The 26,389-nt window shown below is 41.0% G+C and overlaps 1 protein-coding gene across 5 annotated transcripts in view; it reads left to right on the top strand.

Annotated features, from left to right (window-relative positions):
• Positions 1-26,389, top strand: part of NRP1 (neuropilin 1) — a 133,383-nt gene that overhangs the window by 61,488 nt on the left and 45,506 nt on the right. For all 5 annotated transcript variants that reach the window (XM_077808291.1, XM_077808289.1, XM_077808292.1 and 2 more), the window contains exons 6-7: positions 8,120-8,275; positions 12,300-12,466. In XM_077808291.1, coding sequence (XP_077664417.1) covers positions 8,120-8,275; positions 12,300-12,466 — 323 coding nt within the window. The remainder of the gene's footprint in view (positions 1-8,119; positions 8,276-12,299; positions 12,467-26,389) is intronic.

Raw genomic sequence — 26,389 nt, 5'->3', positions numbered from 1 at the left:
TACAAGCTTTTTTGTGTGTGCCATAAGCATCTAAAGAGAAGCATTTTTCAGTTGTCCTTTTGCCTCTGTATTTTCTAACTTAAAGCCAAATACACCAGCATGGAACTTGACTCACTGTATAATGCAGTAACAAGAGCTATTGCCCAAAAATTTTCTATTGGTGTGATACCCTGCTTTGAAGGATGTTTTCTCTGAGTTTATGAACAGTAGCAAGTAGGTGTTTGACAAACCATTAATACTGTACAGTAATAACATTTTGTGTTAATGGAAACATTCACATTTGAAACCCACTTTAGTAACAAGTTTAAGGATGTGTGGTTCTCCAGACAGATCTATTTTTCACCACAACTGGGTTTACACATTTGGGAAACAGTGCTATTTTCATAAAAGCTTTTGTTCCCGCTACAGCAAATGTATCTGTTTTTTAATGTGTGTTTGTATATTTCCTCTTGGTTTTGGGTGTAATAGGTTTATCACAGTTCTCTTAAACACTTTCCAGTAAATATCAAGGGAAGAGTCAAAAGAGTAGCTGACAGACTATTCAATATTTAATTCCTTAGTTGGGAAAACAGAATTGTAACAATATTATAACAATGTCTGGAACTGTTAATAATAGGCTTATTTGCATATAGCCCAAATCTTTCCAGTCTAAATTCCTGTAGAATTTTAATTTAAACTGACATGCAAAAAGAAGATCCAATCAACCAACTTATATGGAATATTTTCAGAAAGAAACACATTATTATTAGTGTCAAGGGGTTTTCAAAGTGATAATTTTCTGGTTGAAGAAAATGATTGAGCCAAATTGAAGAACAATTAACAACAAGTGTTATCAGCCTTCCAGTTTACCCATGGTTCAAAATGTCTCCTCACATACATTCGGTTGAGGGCTGTGATAGTTTTAGGAACTTATTTGAAACATCATTCATAGACGGATGATTCTTCAGCCAGCAGAGTTTATCCTCCTTTCTTTCACAAAATATGTATAAAGGCTGAAGCTATTTTTGCTATTAAAATTATTATTTATGATTTATTTGTACTGCAGTACATTTTAGAAACCCTGGTAAGATCCCATTGTTCCAGGCTGTGTACAATTGTGTGGTAACAAAGCAATCTCTGCCTCCAAATGTCTAGGTAAATGACAAGACTCTGCAGACAGATGAGAACAAACGCACAAGAGTCGATTTATGTGGTATTTTAACATAGGTATTATCTGAAAAAGGTGTTTGGGAAAACACAGTAATTACAGTTGTATGCACCTAACCCAAGCCCTTCAGCAACATATGTATGGTTTGTTTTGCATATGATAGCAAAGGTTTTAAAGTGGGTTAAGATACATTTTTAATGGAAATTCATGGGGCAGTTTTGTGGGAAATATTATGGGAAATATGTGTAGCTGCAGCCATAGTTACAGGTTTAAGTAGGCAGCTGCCTAGGACATGATGCATAAGAGGACATCAGACTAGAACTGGGACAGTTTATGGCACTAGAGCCGGGTGGGAACTGGATTTTCCATTTTGCAGGATATTCCGGGATTATATTTTTCCCCCCACTTTGAAAGGGAACAATTTGAAATTTCCCATCAAATAAAATTTCAAAAGAAAATTTGTTTTGGGTCAATCAAAACATTTGGATAAAATCCCAGTGCTTCACTATAATATCAGTGTAGTACAGTATAGTATAAAAAAGTATGCCATCATAAAGAATTGAAATGAAAAATTGTTTCAAAATAGAAAATTGAAATGATCTATTCTAAAAAGATCAAACAGAACATTTTGACCATATCAGAATGCTCTATTCCGATTTTTTTTTCAAAATAAAGTGTCATCAAAATTGAGATGCCTGTGAAACATTTCACTTTTGATGAATTGGTATTTTCCAGTGGAACAACCTTCTGTTGGAAAATTTCTGACCAGCTTTAATGCTCACTCTTAAACAAGCTAGTCTCAAAGTGGAGTTTCAGACCAGCTGCACTTCTATACCCCTCCAGCAGCTTGATCCTGGCAGATGATGAGCATTCTGCAGGTGCTGATCTCACCTCAATCCTGCAAAGCAATTAAGCATGTGCTTATCTTTAAGCATGGGAGTGACTTCACTGACTTCAAAGGGATTTCACTGGGGAAGCTTATGTGTTTACATTTAAGCATGAGTTGTAAGTGCCTTGCTGGGAACAAGGCCAGAATGCTCAGCACCCTGCAGGATAGCACTGTTTCTGCAGAACTGTGTCTGGTGGGCATCTTTTGGTCTCAGGTGCTCCTCTCTTTAACACAGCAGCAGTGGGTGCAAACTATTCTGGAGAATATCTGGAAACTAAAGTCAACCCCTGCAAATGACTGAGCAGACTCAGGGCCATCTTTTTGAAGGAGGAAGTGACCCAGGGCACTGAGTGGGTTAGTGTGAGCAGGGGAGCTAAAGAGCAGTGAGTCAGTATGTGATTTTGTGTTGGTGTCTTTGCCTAGGGCACAAATGTACCTAAGCCAAACCCTGGCTAAGAGCAATCAATTGATGACTTCTAACAAAAACAGTTCCCTCAACACCATGAAGAGCTGAGGGCATGAACTGCACATATTCATCATGCACATTTTTTTTGAAGCTTTATGGATTGTCTTCTAGAAGCTCAAAAGCAATTTAAAGAAGTTTGCGTATGTTTCGAGAACCACAGGCTAAGCATTACAGCTCTGGTCAATACCACACATGTGTGCCCTAAATTATAGAACTAAAAACACTTTGCTATCATTCACATCAGTGCAAATGAAGGATGCCATTAATCTAGCTGCCTTTTTGTTGTTGTTATTGTGGTTACTCTCTATATTGGTGATAACCTTTTAAGGAATAGTATGTAACAACTTATATTTGACTATTGCATGTGCTAGGACAGGTGTTCCTTTTTCAAATACTATTAAGCACCCTAAACACTAAATTATATGTAAATGTTTAGACAATAAAAAACCCGACTATCCTGTGAAATACTTTATATTAGGCTGTCAAGTGATTTAAAAAAATTAATTATGATTAATTGTGCGATTAATCATGCTGTTAAACAATAATAGAATACCATTTATTTAAATATTTTTGGATGTTTTCTACATTTTCAAATATATTTATTTCAATTACAACACAGAATACAAAGTGTACAGTGCTCACTTTGTATTTATTTTTATTACAAATATTTGCACTGTAAAAAATAAAAGAAATAGTATTTTTCAATTCACCTCATACAAGTACTGTAGTGCAATCTCTATCATGACAGTTGTAGAATTATGTATAAAAATAACTTCATTCAAAAATAAAACAATATAAAACTTTAGAGCCTACAAGTGCACTCAGTCCTACTTCTTGTTCAGCCAATCGCTCACACAAATAAGTTTGTTTACATCTGCAGAAGATAATGCTGCCCGCTTCTTGTTTACAATGTCACCTGAAAGTAACAACAGACATTCACTTGGTACTGTTGTAGCCAGTGTTGCAAGATATTTATGTGCCAGATGTGCTAAAGATTCATATGTCTCTTCATGCTTTAACCACCATTCCAGAGGACATGCGTCCATGCTGATGACAGATTCTGCTCAATAACAACCCAAAGCAGTGCAGACTGTTCCATGTGCATTTTCATCATCTGAGTCAGATGCCACCAGCAGAAAGTTGATTTTCTGTTTTGGTGGTTCAGGTTCTGTAGTATCCGCATCAGAGTGTTGCTATTTTAAGATATCTGAAAGCATGCTCCACACCTCCTCCTGCTCAGATTTTGGAAGGCACTTCACATTCTTAAACCTTGGGTTGAGTGCTGTAGCTATCTTTAGAAATCTCACATTTGTACCTTCTTAAAACAAACAGCATGTGCTGGGTCATCATCCGAGGCTGCTATAACATGAAATATATGGCAGAATGCAGTTAAAACAGAGCAGGAGTCATACAATTCACCCCCATGGAGTTCAGTCACAAATTTAATTAACACATTTTTCTACCAAGCGTACTCAACATAGAAGTATGTCCTCTGGAATGGTGGCCAAAGCATGAAGGGGCATATGAATGTTTAGCATATCTGGCATGTAAATACCTTGCAATGTTGGCTATAAAAGTGCTATGGGAATGCCTGTTCTCACTTTCAGGTGACATTGTAAATAAGACGTGGTCAGCATTATCTCCTGTAAATGTAAACAAACTTGTTCGTCCTAGCGAACAGCTGAACAAGAAGTAGAACTGAGCTGACTTGTAGGTGTTAAAGTTTTCCATTGTTTTGTTTTTGAGTGCAGTTATATAACAAAAAAAAATCTGTATTTGTAAGCTGCACTTTCATAATAAAGAGATTGCACTACAATACTTGTATAAGGAGAATTTAAAAATACTACTTTTATCATTTTTACAGTGCAAATATTTGTAATAAAAAATAAATATAAAGTGAGCACTGTATACTTTGTATTCTGTGTTGTAATTAAAATCAATATATTTGAAAATGTAGAAAAACATCCAAAAATATGTAATAAATTTCAATTGGTATTTTATTGTTTAACTGCGATTAAAACTGCCATTAACTGCAATTAATTTTTTTTAATCACGATTAATTTTTTGAGTTAATCACATGAATTAACTGCGATTAATTGACAGCCCTACTTTATATGCCATACAGTATACTTTAAAAAACAGATTTTAATGTTCTTTAAGGTGGCTAATTAATTTACACTTTAAAATAGTATTTTAAGATGGCTATCACTGACACATTTTTCCAGTGGATTTAGGCAAGATATGAATTTGGCCTCTTGGGCCAATGTGAAAGGCAACCATAAAGTATGCAACATTGAGATGAGCCTGATGGCCTCAGGGGAAAATAGTTCAGCTCAACATCTCTTCTGTGGCTTCATCTGTACAGAGGGAACAAGGATGAAGTGAGCTGTAGCTCACGAAAGCTCATTCTCAAATAAACTGGTTAGTCTCTAAGGTGCCACAAGTACTCCTTTTCTTTTTGCGAATACAGACTAACACGGCTGTTACTCTGAAACTAGGAATAGACATTCTAGTGAGTGTGTTAAACCACTAGGCATGCACTGTGAATGCTGAACCCCGGACATGTACATACTCAGAACATCTAGCTTTAAATTGGACTGGGCAGAACCAGTGTCTGCATTTTAGGATGGTTCTGCAAAATAATGTTTTGCTGCCCCTCCAACCCTTTAGCCTAAATGTAATGAATTCCTTTCCACTATGATCACACCAGTCCCATGCAGACTAGCTGAGAAAGGAGGCAGGAGTCTCAAGGACAGATAGAGCACTGGCAACCAAGTGGTAAATCCAGGGAGGGCTTGCACGGATGCCTCTGCTCTGTTGGCAATGTCAAAACTGGCCTCTGTTCAGTTTAGTTCAATTCCAAGGGTGTATCTACACTTCAAACTGGGGATGTGATTCCCAGTTTGAGAAGACGTATTCACACCAGCTGTGGTTGAGCTACGGCTCTAAAAGTTAGATTGTAGCTATGGCAGTGTGAGTGACAGGAGGGGCTAGCCACCCTGCGTACATGCCTCTGGTCTCAAATGGTGCAGCTAGCCCTTTCCAATGCTCATGCTGGCACAGCTTACTCTATTTTTAGCGCCCTATCTTGATCAGAGTATGTGTCTTTGAGCTGGGAATAACGCCACCAGCTCAGAGTGTAGACATACCCCAAGTGACACACATTTGGACTAGATCCTCATGTGGGGTGCTAACAAAATTACATGAATCTTTATTGCTGGAGGCTACAAACAGATTTCTAGGCCTAATCTCCAGCAGGCTATCGTTCTAGCATCAGCAGTCCAGAATTCAGATGCATTCTTCTGTCTGGATTTTGGGAGAGCATCCTCTGTGTTGAAATGTATGTATTCCTTTGCCACATACATCATAAGTGAGAATTTGCCTGCTCTCTCCTGAATGGGAAGGATTAGTAGGACGCGACAAGAAATAGAGACACATTCCATCTAAATAAGCAATGATATTGTCTCTTTGGATTATTGTTCAAGCTGTTTTCTCCACAGTACATTATTTGTTGTGGTGACTCTTTATACATTATTAAGTAATTTATTCTCATTCTGAAGTCTGCAAGACTTAAATGGGAAAAAAAGCCCTCAAAGTATGGTAGGTATTTATATAGGAAGAATAAGAACCTCTATTTAATCTAGTTCTGCTAGGATCAATATTGCATTAGTTCAGTGTGTTAAGGCTTACATGTTGTGTAAGAAAATTCAGTACCTCTTTGTATCACGTTTTGCAATGCTTTTGGCTCCTGAATCTACAGAGCTAGCAAAGAGAATAGCACTGTGATATCTAGAGGCAATATTCAGAAGAATGAAATGCAGAATTAACAAGTATGTTTTAAAAATTATAAGCCAGTGAGTCACGGTGAATCTTAAAGTATGAGTCTACTTTAAACAAAGTTCTCTTCTGTTTGCCATTTCAAAGGGTCCTTCCCTGCAGGAAACGGGGGAGGGGACCTCTGAGTGCCATAACATGGAGGCCACATCTCTCCTGTTCTCTTGTAGTCTTCAGCAAAGTCAGTGGCTACAGTGATCAAAGGCCATAGTGGGAAGGAGCAGGGTCACAGCTGTTTGCCCATCCGAGAAAAAAAAGACAACAAAGGGTCAAGCTGTATTCAGACTGAAGAGATTTTGTTTTTTAAAGAGTAGTACAGCTAGTGCTCTAGAAGAACAGCTTTCTCATTTCAAATAATAAGATCAGAAGTGGTTTCATGGTTTCCAGGGCAGGAAAGAATTCAATTTATGTCCTCTGCAGCATGTTCCATTACATCCATACATCCAGAGCAGCCATGGTGAAAAAAGGGTCTGAGTTGGCTGGTGACTATTATTTTAAATGTGATGGCATTGCCAAGGCAACTGGAAGCTGATTCTATAAGAGACTGTGGCCAGAAGATAGAGAAAAAATAAAACCCTACATTGGCAGAAGGGGCTACATCATCTAAGCTGCTTCCTTCTGGCAGCAATGGCCTAGTAGAGAAGCGTGGCTGGCAGTGAAGGTTATTCCAAGTGGAAACTGTTTTATTTGCTGGCAAAGCCCAGTAAGTTTCTAGAGAAATTATGTTAGCTGATGCTTTTCCTCGCATATTTAATAATTAAGCTTCGTAAACGTTTTAAGTTTTAAACTGAAAACTAACCAGACTTCCAACAATGATGATGCTAGGCAGTGTGTTAATTTAGTTCTGGAAGGCTGAAGGTGTGGGTTTTGTGGCCTGCCAGTATTATAGGTAAGTTTTTGCAGAGTATCTAGTACTCTATTCAATGTTTGCTAGCAGAGATTGGTCACTATTCAGCAGTTTATGGCTCTATCCAAGAGGGATGCACAAGTACAGGAAGGCCTTATATATTGGCTGTGCGGTAGCCAGATTAGTCAAGGGGGGAAATCGTCACACTTGCACAAGCCAAGCAGGAAAATATCAGGATTTGTTTTTTAACTTTCAAACTGTAATGAATATCTCTAAGGAATTCAGGTGGGGGAAATGTTCATACTTCATTTTTTTTTTCGTTGCCAGTGTCTGAGTGAAGGGAAGAAAATCGCTGCTAGAATCTGTTAAAAGCTTAAATAGGAAGAGACTCATTGATCACTATGTAATGGCAAGAGAAAAAACATTTTTCTAAATTTGCTGAAAAACTAATGACAGGTTGCCTGCAAACCTTGGGCAGTAAGTGCGTGATTCTGCAAGGTGGTGAGTGGACTCAGTGCCCTTTACTTTAGGAAAAATTCACATTGTTCAGCACCTTGTAGGCTGGGTTTGCAGACTAGGCCACTCAGAGCCCCTTATTATCAATAGGTGCTTTAATCGCATGTCAATATTTCTGCTTCTTTGTGCATGTAATTTTGTACATCATTGCCCATGACGGACCACTTTAAAAACTGTACCTTTTGAAAAATCTAGCCCTATATTTAGCTTTATCTGTTATCTGGAACATTGTACCAGTGAGATTATTATGGCAGGATGAGCAATTTACTGTTCATTACTAAGCTATTGAAGAGACAGTAATTTTAAACTGTTGCAGGGACTCCCTATTTCCTGCTGAGGGATCTCTTCGGTGGGCTATTGTATTGACCCTTATTGTTGTAGGAGAAAGGTAGTGAACTGTTATGCTTTGTTTCTTTTCAGTTGGCCCCCACATAGGGCGTTATTGTGGACAGAACACACCAGGCCGAGTGCGCTCTTCAACTGGAATCCTTTCAATGGTTTTTTATACCGACAGTGCGATAGCAAAAGAGGGATTCTCAGCAAACTACAGCATCTTACAGAACAGTGTCTCAGAAGGTCAGTGTTTATCTATCCTGCAGGGCTTTGTGGTAAATATTCTGTTATGTCTTCTTGCACAATGTATGCCCTATGAAACATTAAAGAAGCCTTACATAATAAGGATGTTGGGATTTTTTGTTTTGTTTTTAAGCAGGTAACCTTTGAATATCAATGTGAGGAGAAGACACTTCCTCATGGTTTTATTTTTTAATAAAGTCAAGAAGGCAGAAGAATTGTTATAAATAACTAAGATGGAAGAGTAAACCTGGGACTGATGAGCAGTGGAAGCATTGCACTGAAACAATGAAATATGAACAAGGCTTGCACCCTTCAAAAACTCATATTCTTCTTTTGTTACAAGAAGGAGTGGGCTTTGATGATCAAGTTCCTAGGTGAAAAGGACTGATTTACCATACATTGCCTTCCTCAAACCATATCAAAAGAAATCTTTTGCATTATTCTGAAACCTGTGACAGATTTCTCTCCTAAATGTCAATCTCAAATCTCTTCAGTGCTTACCCTCACAACACAGCCTGAAATGTTTAATGGAGACCTCACATTACACCACAGCATTGTAGACTTCCTTGTTTGGTTTGAACTTAAAACAAAGGGACCTCTTAGGTTTCAGGCCTTTTTAAATCAAACCTCTCCTCTTTGTCCCAGCTAATGAGGTCCAAACATTAACCCAGAATGAATGTAACACTCCCTCAAAGACGAATGAAGAGTTACCTTGCATAGGGTGAAATTCTCTCCCTTCTGAATGTGAAATCTAAGTAAATGGACCAGAAGCCAACCCAACCTGCAGGGAGGATATAAAGCACCCTACTCCACCCCTTAGACTGGAGCTGTGGCTTCTATCCCTGTACATGCTGAATGTGGGATATTCTGGCCACTTGGTGTATGTTGTTTTAGATTCATTGGCCTCTTACTAAGGTGCAGGAGATGTATCATATCCCTGTGCCCCTGCTCCACAGCCACCTTCCTTCTGTTTATGGAACCACTGTTTTGGAACCTTCTACTATTGTGGGTTAATTTTACCCTTAAAATACAGTGTAGTCAAAACGTTAGGGCTTGTCTATACTTAAAACGCTGCAGCAGCATAGCTACACTACCTTAGTGCTTCAGTGGAGACATTAGCTACACCGACAGGTGGTCTTCTCCTGTCAACGTAAGTACTCCACTCTATGAGAGGTGGTAGTTAGGTCGATGGGAGAATTCTGGGGGTTGTTGATTCTGGGGGTTAGTTTAACTGTGTTGCTCAGGGATGTGGACTTTTCATACCCCTGAGCAATGTAGTTAAACCAACCTAACTGCCTAGCATGGACCAGGCCTAAGTATGTGTATATATATGCACATTTGTTCACAGTGAAATAGTGAAACCTATTTTTACTGACCACAGAAGCAGATATCTTGTTTAATCCATGCAAATAGGGTGTGTCTTTGTTCCCTCTAGTGGCTAAACCACATATAGAGTCTGCTACTGGCTCCAAGCTAAGGGAACTGCTCCTTTACCTCAAACAGTCATTACTGCTGTCAGCTGAGATTCCAGGGGCTCCCATAAAGTACTGTGGTCAGGGTCGGGTTAATTTTTTGTGGGCTTGGTGACAAACATATTTGTGGGCCCCCTTGGGGCATGGTGCTGGGGGGCGGGGTGGTGTTCCTGGAGCGAGGAGCTGGCCAGTGGTAATGGGGCACAGTGTGGTGGGGATGGCCCCGCTCCATCCATCCCAGTGCATGGGCACTGTTTACAACCAGCAGCAGCTGCCAGGTGCACACTGGCCTGCCCTGTCCCCTTGGGGTGAGCCCACGCCGTACACCACACCACCTCCCTACCCAGCACCCCTCAACCGAGAGACACCCACCCCACAGACTCCTATGCCCTGTGTTCCCCAGCTGAAATCCCCTACAGACCCATATGCCCAGTGCCGCCCAGAGCTGCTATGCCAAGTGCCCCCCCGCCCAGAGACCCTACAAACACACTCCTCACCGCAAATGCATAGCGTCCCACACAAACCCCTCACTGCCCAGCACCCTCCAACGCATACACGTCCCTTTGCCCAGAGTCCCCCCGATGCCCCACTGCCCAGTGATCTCCCCACAGCCCCACAATCACAACTGCACAGCATCCCACACAAACCCCCACTGCCCATTGCCCCAATACACCCAGACTTCCCCCACCCCTCTATGACCAGCACTCCCACACAATCGCCCCCACTGCCCAGGGCCCCAAAACACACATCTCTCCCTCCCCCCCCCGATGCACTCACCAGCCCCACTGGGAGGTGACCATATCTGCTGTGCTGAGCCAGCAGCATGGCTCGGGTCGGTCCAGCCCCTTGGGAGCAACGTGGTCAGCCAGGCTGGAGCGGGAGCAGAGCCTGCCCAGGCCAGGCTCTCTCCGGACCCACTTGCCTGGTAGAGCCCAGCCATGCCCCCTCACTCCTGTGCTGCTCCCCCTGCCATTGGCTGAGACTTGCCCAGTCTCTGCACCAGTCCCAGGCATCTCAGCCCCGGGGAGGCGCAGAGGGTCCGACAGCTGGTGGACAGCAGAGACCAGTCAGAGCCAGAGCTGCACTGGGGAGTGGAGCAGACCCCAGCCCTGGATGCAACCCCCAAGAGCCTGCCAGGCACGGCCACACCCACCGGCCCCACGGCCAGGAGTCCTGCCCATCCTGCATAGCGGAGCCCAGCAGCTGGGTGGCGAGCCCCCTACAGGCAAGCAGGACTTGCTGGCTGGGAGTTACTCACACAGCCAGGCCTGGGTGCTGGACTGCCCTGAGTGAGGTGCCAGATTCAGATGTATGGATGGATTAGATAGGTCTATAATGGGCCCCTTCAAAGTGTGGGCCTGGCGCCACTGGCACCATTGTAAACCTGGTACAGACTTTGGTGGCTCAGGATTTGGGGAGAATGTGGTATATCATGGGTAGGGTGACCAGGTGTCTGGTTTTCGACCGGAATACCCAGTCAAAAAGGGACCCTGGTGGCTCCAGTCAGCACCGCTGAATGGACTGTTAAAAGTCCAGTCGGCGGTGCTGCGGCACTAAGGCAGGCTAGTCCCTACCTGTCCTGGCTGACACCGAGCTGTGCCCCGGAAGCAGCTAGCAGGTCTGGCTCCTAGGCGCGGGGGGAGGCCATGGGGCTCCACGCGCTGTCCCTGCCCCGAGCACCAGCTCTGTACTCCCATTGGCCAGTTCCCAGCCAATGGGAGCTGGTGGGGGCAGTGTCTGCGGGCAAGAGTCGCGTGTGGAATGAGTGAGTGTAGTGAGTGGGGGCATATACCCCACCATGTAAATATGTCTCAATCCTGTCTGGAGTAATTTCTCCATGGCCTAGTCCCCATGGCCCATTCAGCCTTTGGGCAGTCTGTAAAGACTACTAACTAGACAGCCAATTAATGCTAAATTGTCATGGTAATGTTTGTGTCTATGGAGATTGGATGGGGACCATCAATTCATGGAATATACAACTAGTTATCAAAGAAATGGTAACTCCTTTTAGTCATTAAACACCTGGGCTGGATTCAAACCTGGTTTGTTTTCCTCAATATCCCGGGTGTGGGAAGAATAGATGGACTTTGTAATAATACATTTTAAAGTATTTTTATACTTGATTCTAATACATTACCAATTGTCATATATTACAAATTTTGATGTGACTTCTGACTTGTTTGCTCCAGTTCTGTGTGTAATTATAGGTTAAGCATACATTGTTTTATGTTATAAATCCATCCACAGAAGTATTTTTCTATCCTAGGAAAGAGAATTTGATTGTCCTGTATTGAAATGGCTACAATGCTGGGCTAAAAATATTTGTACAGCATTATTATTGCAGGAATTGCCATGACAACTCAAGTGACAGCGTTAAGAATGACACTACAAGCCCAGTACTGCCTCAGTGAAAGTTGCTAAAGAATTCAAAATCACATATAAAAAAAAATCTTTAGGTTTTCATATTCAGAACAGGAAAACATGTTCTCATTATCCTGAGACTAAACTGAAATAGCTGACTATAGTAATTATGGTAATTTATTTTTCTTCAGATTTCCAGTGCATGGAACCACTAGGTATGGAATCAGGAGAAATTCACTCTGACCAAATCACTGTCTCCTCCCAGTATAGCACCAACTGGTCTTCAGAAAGGTCCCGGCTAAATTACGCTGAAAATGGTTGGACCCCTGGAGAAGATTCCAGTAGAGAATGGATACAGGTAAGAAGACAATACAGAGATAATATTAATAAAACTCTGTGGAGTGCATTCAAGTTGGCAATGGAAAATGTAAAGAATATACAAAATAATACAGTAAAATATTTCTGCATAATGTAAGAACTGTAGCAAGTGAATATCTTACATTCCCTGTTATACACACACAAAAAAGACTGACTCCCGAAGGTATAACAAAGAAAAGGTCAAGAAGATTAATTCTTTTGCTTCCTGCGTCTATTGTTTTTTCAGTCTTCTGGGCACAAATAACAGAGATTTTGGTTTAGTGGAAAAGTCAATATTAGTTTAACATACACTTAAAGTGAAATGGTCCAGTAAACTGAGCATGTGCTATCCCTCTAACTGATAATACTTAGAGTTATGTGATACCATGCTTTAATGGACTAGAATTTCACCTCTAAAGGCCTGAATCCAATTCTAGATTATGTCAGAAATGAAATGAGTTCACTGTTCCCAATCTTGCCCTTAGTAACTATTCTTCCATATCACAAAACAGAACATTCTTTAGTATGACTGGTAATCTTGTCGCCAAAGAACTATTGATATAAGCCCTGGTCCTGCAAACACTTATGTACCTGAGTACTCTCATTGGGTTCAGTGGGACAACTCATGTTTTAAAGTATTTGCAAGATCAGGTCCATAGTTCGCTGGTCACATCGTTCCTGAACAAGTTAGATGTATTCATATTAATTATTGTGGAATAAAACCAAATAAATTCATTTTAGAAGACTAATACTAATATCACACACACACACACACAAAAATACAAACTTATCTGCATTATTTATTAGAATCTTTTTCACTTCTTGCCTTAATTGTGATCCAAACTCTCTTGCTGACAGCGACAGCCAGACGTTTCACTTATGTCAGATTAATAATGCTGTATTTAAGGCTTACAGCAGTTTAAATATGTGGAGCTCTCTTTCTGCTTCTGTTGTTTTCCATAGGAAATTACTAACTGACATATAAAAACAATGCATCATTAGCCATCAACAAGAATGTTCACGTTGGTGCTTCCTGTGAGGTTTGCTGTGTGCAAGGAAGCTTAAAAGCATGTTGAGCAGTAGTCAGTAAGGGGAAGCAAGAAAGGAAAATTCTTACATTTCTGATTCTTTGCACACAATAGGACTCTCAAGAGGCCTGCTTAAGAGGCCCAGACATATCCTGAATTGCTGGAAACTTGCTAATTGTAAGTGATGGACTCAGTAATATTGGAATGTGGCAAAAAAGCAGTTGATTCTTATTCCCTTAATTAGCCATAAATAAGAGTTAAAACCCTCCCAATCTTTACCTAAGAAGTAATACGCTTGGTATTAATCAATGCTTCTTGAAATCCATGGAATGTGTGTGGGAAAAGAGTGGAATGCATCAGAATCAAATTTCACGTGTTTCATCTGTTTTTATGGCTGCCTTTCTTTCTTTCTGTCACTTACGCATTTGTTGCTGCATAATCAAAACAAGCAGTTAATCAAATCTAATTCATGTGGCCTATGTACTTTATTCACTTATAGTAACTATAGAGAGAGAGTTTAATCCCTTAACTGAAGAACTAGATCTTTCCAGGAAAAAGCTTTTTTTTGTTTTGTTTTATTTTTTAATAACAAAAATCTAACGAAATGGACTCAGTCATAAACTGCTCTAACCTTTATGCTTTGGACAGCTGATGGGGGGGGGGGGACGATAGGAGGGTGATGGCTTTAAGACACCTTTCCATTACCCCGAACCTGGCATAGCCAGGGACAGAAAAACCTCCAACATAATTTAGCGTGGCCTCAGGCTGCAGCCCACGGCTATGCCAGCCAACAAACTGGTGGAGTGCCGCGTGCTCCACACTGGCACACTGTCAGCTGACCTCTCCCAGGCCCTACCTATACCTGAATATAGCCTCAGACAATTTTCCCCATGTGCTAGGGTCTCCAGGGGGACTTATCTCTCTGAAGCAGAATTAATCCTAGAGCCATCTGAGCCAAAACAGCTCCCAGTGCAGGGCTGTGTTTTGTTGACACGATTGAGCCCATAACATAAAATCCCGTTTAAAGATTTGTTACAGTACATACGAAAACTCCACTCAACCTGTATGTTGTAGCGGAGCTCTACATTGCAGGTCTCTGCAATTCACCAGAGAGGGATATGGCTGTGGAAGGAGCATGCAGACAGCACAGATGTACTCACCCAAACTCTGTGGATCTGTTTCTGAGTTACACTAAGGACCCTTTACACCACTCCAGCAGTGTAAAGAGGCCTCAAAATGATGGCGTGAGGTGGGGAGAAGGAGTGGGATGAATCCATTGCTCCCACCTATATTCTGCAGTGGCAGCAGCCACACAAATTGGCAGCCCAGACAGATTAGCGAGTTGGAGCCGAGGATTCCATGTCTTGGTCCCGCATCCATTTCAGTAGCTGGATTCCTTTTTCATCCCAATTGGCCCAGGAAGTTTGAAATGCAGGAAGAGATAAATGATTGATTTTAAATGATCATATTTATTTATTTAATTACATACTGAGGAACAATGGGCTAGGTGCTTTCCACTAAAATCAGTTGAAGTTGCTGGGTCAGCTGCTCAGCACTTTCAAATATCAGACACCTCAACATGGACTTAGGGACCCATTTGTGAAAATCTTGACTGTTGTGCATTATGATTCAATGTCTTTTGGTAACGCTTGTAATAAACCTGTGCTGCGGGATTTTACCTGAATAAAGCATGGAAATGCTATTTTTCCTTTATATAATGGCCCCAAGAAAGGACATGCATCTGCATGAGAGCTCACAGCTAAACCACCAGCTACATGCTCCTTGCAAAATATTCATAAGTGTCTGGAGAAAGAAAATTCACTTTCTAGAAAGGTGCTTATGTGAAAGATCAAAGCTCCTTTGATCTGGTGGAATTATGAGCTGCCTATTTGTGTGAATTCTATGCAAATATTTACTCACACAATACAAAACGAAAAGGTTCCTGTAAGATACTTCAGAAAAGAACTAGGTAAGTTCATGGAGGATAGGTCCATCAATGGGTAATAGCCAGGATGGGCAGGGATGGTGTTTCTAGCCTCTGTTTGCCAGAAGCTGGGAATAGGCGACAGGGGATGGATGACTTGATGATTACCTGTTCTGTTCATTCCCTCTGGGGCACCTGGCATTGGCCACTGTCAGAAGACAGGATAGTGGGCTAGATGGACTTTTGGTCTGACCCAGTATGGCCGTTCTTATACTGATGACACACAGTAGGAACTCTGGGAATCAGAGAACAGCAAAACAGGCTGAATGATATATCAGTGTTGAACCTGAAACTAAGTGGAAACCACTTCTCTTATAATACTAGCTGGACAAAAATCCACGGCTTTACGGGACAGATTTTCAAAAATGCATGTATTTATTGATCCATTCACACTTGTAAGGCCCCAATTTATGCATGAACAGTTAGGTGGCTAAGTGGCCATGTCTGCCTTTGAAGGTGGGAGGTGAGGCAGTATCTTTTATTGGACCAATTTCTGTTGATGAGAAAGCTCGAAAATTTGTCTCTCTCACCAACAGAAGTTGGACCAATAAAAGATATCACCTCACCCACCTAGTCTCTCTAATATTCTGGGACTGACACAGCGACAACATCATTTTAAATTCCTGATACACATACGCAAATCAGGTGTATAAATGAGAGGTGTGCAGCTGTACATATGCAAAGGTGTTTGAAAATGTAGCCCTAACTATTAATTTCCTTGCTTTGCCATTCTTTGCATGTGGCAAATACCACTAATCTCCTTTCCCTTCTCTCCCCCTCCCTTCAAGGTTAATATTTTTGCTAAAAGAAAAAATTCAGTTCCATATCTGGAGAGGGACATCTAGAGAGCATATGATATGATTGTTTTCCTTTGGGTGTTGATGTCTCTGGGACCATTTCACTGAAGAAAGTTAGCAAAATGGTGGCTGCTTGTAACATTTCATTGAACAAAGATCTGCATGAATTCAAGCTGTGGACATATGATCTATTCTTCAGTGGGAAAACTAGATTCTCCCTTTGTGCCCATAAAATATTTCTAACTAACTCTTAAGCTCAGCTGAACATCAGTTGCACACCCTCCTGTGCTAAATGAATGCTTTCTTTTATTTTTCATTTTGAAATTATATGTCAAAAGCTCAGACAAAAGATCAACAGCAAAACTACATTACACATAGCTCTTTCTCCACTTCTTGTTATTCTTTTACAAATGTTTAAAATTTGCTGAAATAACATGAACCTAGGGGTGACCATATTGTCTCCAGTGGAATTACCCTGGGCTGAATTTCTTCCAGTGCATTTTAAGTGATGATGTAAATATTTTCTATGAATATACAAATAAAAATGGAAATAAGACATGAAAGGAACACATGACAATGGTTACCAAAAATAAGCCTTAAGTTAGTAACATTCCATTGGACAATTAACTATCTCCTGACCTTAAGCTAAACCTACTTGTTTATTTCACTTACTTGTTTATTTCACTTACTGTTTCACACAGTCAGTTTCCATTTTGTAATGAAATAGAATTAAATAAAATAAAATAAAATAAAAACAACCCTTTAATTTAATCAAGGGCAAGATACTGCTGTTGAAATGTGTGCCAGTGTCCCTTATTAACATATCTTTTCAGGGGGAAAATAGTATAGTGTTTCCATTTCTGTAATCTAAACAACAAACACGTTAATAGGTATCAATTACCAAACAGTTCCAGCTCTTAGAACCAGTGAGAAGGCCAGGGTGAGGGTTCCACATCTGGCTTTAGTGAAATCTGTTCCTGTCTGTGGTATTTAAAATTTAAAGAACTCCTGTTATTGTACAATTGGGAATCCTAGGGGAGTACAATGTTAATGAAATCCATAACATTCAAGGATTTTATGACTGCACTTTCAAAACTTTCCTTTAAAAGGGATGGCTGATTTCTGCCCTAGCACCAGTAATTGGATTTTTACAGAGTACATTTAATGTTCACATTTAGGACCTATAGTTACACTGTGTGTAATGTATCACATGAAATTCTTATATTTAAATGATGTTCCTATCTTGTTTTTGAAGCCCCTGAGCAAAAACCAGGCACTCCTAAACATGACAGGCCTTTACATCTCTGAACCTCTGTAATAGAGCTTAGCCACTTCCCTTCAAGGGGGAACGTAAAAGACTACAGTGCTACAAAAAGAGCATAATACCAGAGAGGGTAGGTTAAACAGAAGTCACTGGAGACCAATGGGTGTGTGTGATTTTGAGATTTGTTGCCCATTACTAGTCTCATTGGTGACCTACACTATGAGTAATTCTCATGCCAATACAGTTTTTCAAGCCCTCTATGGACATTTTTTGGATATGTTTACTGCGGAATATGCAAGTTACTATCAAAATATTCCTTCCAATTTCTGTGGAACTATTATTCCTTCCATATAGCTCAGCAGTGATGTGTGAGGTGTGCATTTTTTCTTCTTTCTGCACGGTCAGGCAATGACATCTGTGGGTGCATTTCTTATTCCATCCACCCAGCTGGGCAGGAATATCGGTGCAATTTCTTCTTCCCTCCTCCTAGCTGGACAGTAGCTCCTTTGCAGTGCAATTCTTCTCTCCTATAACATTTAGCAAGCCCTCTACAAGCAGGTTGCTTGCAGAAAAGGGCACAGCATGTCTATTATCTACACAAGTACTTAGACTGAGCAGCGGGTTTCTGGCCATGGAGCAGGTCCCCTATTATCCCCCTTTTATCCTCTGGTCTGTCTGTCTAGGTTCTTATACCGAACCCATCTCTGTGGCATCTAAGCACCTACTTAGGGTATTCAATAGGCCCGACTATCCTCAGGAGGATCAGAAGACATGATACAAAGTCAGTTTCCCAAGTTTTCTGGGGTTTACATGCCTCTTGTGGGCATGTAAACCTAGGTCTGAAGTAGGGGGGCAAGAACAGACCCCCTTAAATAATACTGAGCCCTCACTAGCCTCCTTTGATTGAGGTATCTATTGTGTATTTACTGCTAATTTTCTTGTGCAGAGAAAATATATAGATTGATTTTAAACATTCTTGTGTACAGAGTAGTTCAGCAGAATGATAGGGACTTTTGAAATGGAGCTTTCATTCCACATTTGTCTTTATTTCTTTAAATTTGCAGTTATCTATATTCCTATAATATTTATCCCTTTGTAAGTGTGACATAAAAGCATGCAGAACTGATATAAATTGGTGCACAGCAGATTTATTCCTGCAAAAGTTTGAAAATAATTGCATTTCATCATTTGGTGCCTTGGGCAATCATCTGTGTAACTGGCCTATTTCCTTATCAGGTATTCACTTAAAAATACAGTCAGTATTTATATAGGCTGGTGCACAGCACATGAATTTCTTTAACAGGGTTATTCTTACATCAGGCAGTTGTTTAAGTTGGCTTTCCTGAGCAAGCTTATCTAAATGTTTCACACGAATGCTTGGGGAAGTATAAACCAGTGGTGCCTGTGTTTTTTTGTTTTTGGTTCTTTTGGAGTTTGCATTGCAGTGAAGTGCATCATACTACTGCATGAGATAAGATGAAAGCTGGAAAAACTCAGCTTTCAAGTCCTCCCAATCTTTGAAAGGCTGCCTGAGAGCTGAACTTCACAGGCTTTATGGGTGAGCTTTACCCATCGTTAGGGAGTGTATTGACATGAAAGCACAGTAACTGTCAATTCTTCCACCTCCCCCCTTTAAGAATACACGTTATATTTCAGTTCATGTCATTTTACAGTTCATAATGCCACTCCAGCAAATTATAACAAGCAATGCTGGCTGTTCAGTTGTGTCAGGAAAATCATTATGGGTGTCTTATGCTCTTAAGATATGTTTGCATGAAGGTAAAGAAGGCTACAGGAATCTTCCTTTCTGGATATTATTACAAAGTATAGGTGGCACAGGCCAGGAGCTGGGTTAATTGACCAGGAGGAAGCTGTGACATGGGAATAAATGATGCAATTTGATAAAGGCACATACTGAAATCAGATAGTAGAAGAGCCATAGAAAGTATGACATTTGGAATGTTTCAAACATTTAATGAGCCAGTTCAAGCCAAGAGAACTCCCAGGTCTTGCCTTTGCCCCTGGGAAGTCAGAGTGGCGGGGCGACACAGTACTGCACAAAATTCTTTGCTGTAACAAACCATGATAGGTACAGTCTGCAGTATGATAGAAAACCCTTCCTATGCCCCTGTTGACCTTGACAGCTAGCCTTGATATAGCAGGATCCTATGGGCCTTAGGGGGCAATCTTATCTCCAGCATAGGGGAGCACACCAAGGCTGCACTTGCAGCCTTATTGCAATAGACTACGCTGGTCATGTCACCCATTATAGAGGAGCCAGTGGATCAACATAAGCATGGACCTACTAGCTAGGCACATGCTTCCCAGCCCAGCTCCAGATCCCCATATGCCAGTTCTTCTCACTGCTAGATGGCACCTCCTCCTGGTCATTCCAGAGATCAGGTCAATGTGCCTTCACACAGTTGCACACCATCTCTCTGCCTCTCTTGCTCCAAGCTGCTGCCTCTTTGTGATTTGACCCTCCAGCCAGATCACTATATGCATTTTCCCCCTTGAGGGCTATCAGAGTCTTTCTTCAGCAATCTTAGGCAGTCTTCCCATTCACCACTTCCTCAGTCTTCCCACTCACTAACCCATGGTACCACAGCCTCAATAGCTAGCAGGGGAACCCAGGCTGCCCTCTACTCCAGGTTCCAGCTCAGAGACCTTCTAGTCAGCAGCCAAGATCTGTTCCATTCTCAACTTTGCTACCTTTCCATAAACCCTTTCCTTACCACCACCTGGCACTCCCCTACTCTGAGATTGCCACCCTCCCAGGGAGTAACTGTAGACTATCTAGCTCTGCAGACTCCAACCACTTCTCCCAAGAAGTGACTACTGAGTTTCCCAGCAGTCTTTACTGCTGCTAGCTTCTTGGGTTTTTACTAGCTCAGCCCACCTCTGCTCAGGTGAGCCTCCTTCTAATTAGGGCTTTCCTCCCACCTTTAATTTTCCCAGCTTGCAGCCTAATTGGCTGATTGGGCCCACCTGTCCTATCTCAGCCCTCTGAGAGCCAGTGTGGGAAGTACACCCCATCACAGTCCTCCACAGCTCTAAGAAAAAAGCCCCTTTGGAGCCAAGCAGAACCCCTGTGTGTGCTCCTCTAGCTCTGCCTCCCACCATCATGCAGTGGAATCCCACCAGTTCCACTGCAGCCAAGGCCATCTGAAGACATGAAGGAAGGAGCAGGATTTGACTTTAAGTGCAACAAAAATAAAATTAATCTACGAGACAGGGCAGGTGACAGACTGCAGCAGTGACAGAAGGGGGAAGAGAATGATGGAGGGTAACAGTTACAAATATGGGGCTGTGGGTCAGAACACACAGCTGAGATGTGTTATAATAAGGATAGTTGTTACTGAGCCAGAGAGCTTTGTGTCTGTGGGGCCTGTCCATTATTCTGAAGATGATAGACGTATTTATTTTACTGCAGAGCATCTTACTAAGATGATCAGGCATTTTTTGCCTATTCTTTCCACACTTGTACAATGGTATGAAGCTGAGGATTTTATGGGTCTTGTGGGTCCTTCCCTATTCCCCCAACCATGCTGTAGGGTTTCTGTTGCTGTGTTATTTGCCTCATATGTCCCTGTGTTTCCCTGCCTTTTTGTCTTAAGGGCTTGTCTACACTGGCAATTTACAGCACTGCAACTCTCTGGTTCAGGGGTGTGAAAAAACACCCCCCTGAGCACAGCAAGTTTCAGCGCTGTAAAGCACCAGTATAGACAGTGCCCCAGCGCTGGGAGCTATGCCCCTCGTGGAGGTGTTTTTTTAGAGCTCTCTCCCAGCGCTGCACCGTGACCACACAAGGCACGTTAAAATGCTGCCACGGCAGCACTTTAGCATTGCCAGTGTAGACTAGCCCTTAGTTTTTGCCACTAGGTGACACTTTTGCTTACCCAATAGGTAAGGTGGAAGGACAAAGGACATTCTCTCCATGTAGTAAATACCTGTCCTTCACAAGGCAATTCAACTTCTCTCCCATGTTTTGTTACTTACTCCTCTGCCCCCAGAAGATAGGGAGTGGAGAAGGGTATATTGCTACAGGGGGAAAGTTCCATTTTTGGCTCACGTATAAAAGTTTAATATTTTTTTTTTCTATTTTTTAAAATGATCTTCAAAGGGGCATCAGTATAACCTTCATAGCTGTCTGATAAACAAAGCTTCCAGCACATAGCTGACCAAACATTAAACTGAGGCTCACCTCACCTGCTCTCAGGAACAACTGGCTTTTCTTCAGAGACTGTTTACACATAACTTCAAACAACCAGCTGTACCTATCTCACCTGTTCCTTCTCTCCTTTGCAGCCTCCTACGTTGAATGCATTGGTCCAAATTCATTCATGGTGTAGCTTAACTGAAGCTACTCCATATGGTATGAATTGAAAGAGCTGCATATTTTAGGCTGCAGATTATTTTAATACTGAATTAAGTGGCTAAAGTAAAACATGCTTTAGATTAGGCATTGCCCTTGATTTACCAATACAACTCCGATTAAGGTCAGGTTGTGCTCTGGACTGACATGATCCTTGTAGCATGGAAATAATTTTAAAGTGGTGTTATCAAAGTTGGTTGGTCATAAGAATTGATGTCCCTTGCAAGTGGTCCTCTGTGTAATGACATCTTTACCTCAGGAAATCTACTCTGGTGTTTGCTTTTAGAAACCCAGATGCTAAAGATAGAATAGGTGTCCTTTTCACATTGCTTGAGGGGAGCAGCTTCTGCAGGAACAGGGTGGACAGCACAGAAAAGTGGAGCAGCAGCTCCATAGCATCATCCCCTGCCCTGAGAAACCCATCAACATGAAATCTGCATGGTTTGAGCTAGACAGGTTGTGCTGGGAGAAGAGCAGAACTGGGGAACGGCCACTCAACACACCAGGTTCCCTTCAGCTACTGAAAGATTTCTAAGTGAAATCCTCATGGCAATTAATATAGTTTGAATTACCATTAACTTCCCTCTGCAATTCACCCAGCCCCACACTCCCCTCCTTTAGCACCAGGAGAGAGCCTATAGCAGGTCAGGTTCTTCAAAAATTCTATCAGAAGGGAGGAGGGGGCTCAGAGATCACCACTTAGGGCAGTGGTTCTCAACCTATGGCCCGTGGGCCAGATGCTGCCCAATCAGCATAGAGCTACAGCCCATGTGACATCCTCAGGGTAGTATTGGACGTGGCCCACAATGATAAATAGGTTAAGAACCACTGACTTAAGGGTTGGTTACCTATATGACAGGATCTATGCCAATGTTGCTTGGCTTCTGCTGCACTTCCAGATCTCCTACCCTGTGGGAATCCTAAAACCTCTCTCAATTGAGAGGGAACATACTAAGGACATTGCAAGGTGACCCTTCTATGTATGTACTTTATCCCTCTCTCTCTTTCTCTGTTCATAGCATGCCAGTCATCACAGCATCTCACCATAGTTATTGGAATTCCCCCCCACCCTCCCCGCCCCAGGAGGAAAGCATGAAGCCTATATATTTTAAAAAGACTTGACTTATTGCTAGGCTAACAGTAAACAAAAGAAACATGCACCATGTACTGTGCTAGAAATGGGGAGTCATTTTTTTGGCCTCACAAACTTGACAGCCCCCTTTAAAAGAGAAAAAATAAATGTAGAAAAAAGTGAGCAATTGCCTGATTTGCAGAGATTGTACCAAATGTTAAGAAAGTGAGAGCTGCTCACAGATAACTAGAAACTGTGGCTATGCCCATGTAACTCAAGAGTATTTACTCACTCCCATGTTCATGAATATCAGGTCTATCTTTGGGCCTCTTCCTGGATGTCAGTGGCTACACAGGCAGATCTATTTGGAGGATCAAGATCTAAGTCAGTAGAAGTTTTATCCATTATAATATATCTTCTTCATGCTTACCAATGTCCTCCTACTGCATTAGTGTGGGTGGTACAGCAGAAAATAGGGGGAAGCTAAGGTTATTTGTGTGTGTTTACATGTGTATAGTAATGTACTTGGATTCAGAATGCCAAAATTTATTAGGCAACAAAGTCCTGGTACCTACACCCTATGATATGTCTGGGACGTGATTACCTGTGATTACTGTAACTGGCAAAATGTCACAATAGTGCTGTATTGGTGAAATTCACTGCTACCCCATACAAAGCCCAGCTTCTCACATGGGAAGCAATTTGGCTGGGAGACTTTGGGGTGCTTGCTTTTCATTTGTGAGTGTTAGTTACTCATTCATTTTGAAAAAAGTCCTGTAATTATGTTCTTCTATTAGAAGAAACAGGTTCTGTAAGTATTGCTATAGAGTTTCCCATTTCTATAGTCTCTAACAAACTTGGGAAGGTTACATTCAGACTGTACTAAGTACTTGTCTTCATTCCAGATCACAGGATTAAACTCAGGTTTAAAATTAAATGTAAATTACAAATAAGCATTCAAAAACGTTAATTAAAAGTATTAAGTTCTTGAATCATGTATTGCTCAGCAAGGGTTCCTAAGTATCTTAGCTGGAGAAAAGATCCATTCACATTTTTTCCTTTTTCTGACCTACTCATTGTACGTCTTAGGGTATCTGCAAGTTAATGCAGAGTTGAAGCAAAGGTTTTCATTTTAAAGAAGTAATATTTCGCAATTAGATATGCTTCTTGAAGACTAAAACAATCTTTTTCTAAAGCACTAGAAGTACATCAGCCTTTCTGTTCATTGCTACAAGGAGGTTTCAAATTGCATAAGATGCTGATTACTTAGATTCTGGAGTCCATAGAAATCCAAATACTATTACATTTTCTTCTCTTTATTATCAGAGTTTATTGTATCTTAGTGTCCAGGTTGTAAGGAGTTATCAGATATGAGATAAATTAGGAAGAAGATATTTTTCTGATTCTTCTGAATATAATTATGTTACTTCAGAAATTTTAAAATATATATATATTTCAGTAGAACATAGAAATGAGTATTTGAAGACTTGTTTCTCAGCATTGTATATGCAATGAATGCATTTCATAAAATACATTTAGCCCATTTCATCATAACATTGCATTCCCTGTGCTTTAAAATCAGACTCTTTTCAAAGACTCACACTATAAATATCACACAGAGCTAATGTCGACCAGTGGCAGTGCTTCTCCCACCTCACTAACCGCATTTTTCTTTCACATTTGATCTTTATGCTTTCCACACTGGAGCGATTTGGTATGCTGAATTCTGGAAATGTCTCAAGTTGAAATGCTAGTGTATTAACCTGCTGTACTGAGTCTCTTTTGTTTCTCTTTACCAGAGCGCTGCTTGCCAATTTTTACAACTACAGCAGATTTCACTATTCAAATAGAACCAGATGGAACACCAGTTCAAAGAACATGTCAGAATTAAATATTTCTTTTTTAATTAGTTGCTTCTGATTTATGCAAAAAAAATTAACATAAGAGTGGGAGAATGTGCCATGAATCCAGATGTAATACAGCCCACACAAGCATTATCTTTTCTCAGTCAAAAAACAGAGGTCTTTTCTTTTTTCTTTTTGGACTTCATTTTTCTTACACTTTATGCATTTTTCTTTCTTCAGCAAGCACAGTGCTGACAGTTGCTGAAGCTCCTTTATACCTTGCAGCCAAACCTTTTCATCCTTTTCCAAAGTTTTCTCCTATAGAAGCTGGTTAATCTGCCTCTAAGAAAAATCTCTCTAAACTCAGTACTGCAACACCAGGGTCAGTGCCTGCATGCAATAGCCCCCTTTACATTTAAGTTTTAAGGTTACAAAGCAGCAATGGGGATTTAGGCTTGAAGCTAAGACTGTAAAGAATATTTCAGCTTTTAAAGCAAGGGCAGCTCTTGTTTTGCTGCTGTGATATTTTTGTCCTTTGACACAAATGTTTGCCCCATCATCTGTTTCATACTTACGTTGAGTATACATTTCTGCTAATGCACTTAGGTCCTGCTCCTGCTGAGGTCAATGAGAAAGCTCCCATTCAGTCCATTGGTGCATGATGGATCCCTCTTTAAGGGCCATTCTCTCTCCTTATTCTCCTTATGGAACTATCATTAATATCAATGGGAGTTTTGCACAAAGAGAAAGGATACATTTTACTCACTTAAAGCCAAAGTGGAAGTCAATGAGTCAAGGAGTTGTATTTTTGTAATGACCACAGATTTCAGGGATGAAGACTACTGAAATTAATTTGATTTGCCAAGTAAATTAAAAGTTCCTTTAGAGTTTCAATTAAAGGCTGTAACCCATGTGACTTAAATATCAATAAATAAAGGAATTGAATAATAGTTCTACACACAGCATGGGCCAAAGTGATCAATCAAATCAACAGCAGCTATAAAAAAGGTATGCTAATGAAAGACAATGCTGATGAACCCTTGCATAATTAGAGTAGTAGATAGTAGGGCAGTGAAGTACCACCATAGTTCATCTGACTCTGAGAGCCATGTGTGTTATCTAAGGAAATGACACTATTCTCTAACAATATTTACTTTGGTATGTAATGTTAAGTGATTAATTATACAGCTTTTCAAGCCACAAGAGATGCTCACAACAAATAGCTTCCTGTTGTTTATCAAACTCTAGCCCTTTGTCCTTTATTTTCTCACGTTGTTGCCCAGGCCTACAGTAAGGGTGTTAAAAGCTTGTAACAACCATTCCCTTGCCATGACAGCCTCAGTGAACTGTATTTTATTGAGCAAAGCAGATTTTCATTTTGAAAATAAGGCCTTCCTCATTATGACATGATTATGTATGATTATAGGAAGAAGTAATATTCATTTCATGGCTTGTAAGCTACATGCTGCTCTTTAACCAGCAGTTTGCAGAGATTTCCTGTATGATTTACTCCACAGTGCTACGTATGCTACTTTGTCCTCCTCCTTAAGTGGTTTTGAA

The sequence above is a fragment of the Eretmochelys imbricata genome, chromosome 2, assembly GCF_965152235.1.
Source record: "Eretmochelys imbricata isolate rEreImb1 chromosome 2, rEreImb1.hap1, whole genome shotgun sequence".
Classification (NCBI taxonomy): domain Eukaryota; kingdom Metazoa; phylum Chordata; order Testudines; family Cheloniidae; genus Eretmochelys; species Eretmochelys imbricata.
This window is presented reverse-complemented; position numbering and strand designations above follow the sequence as displayed.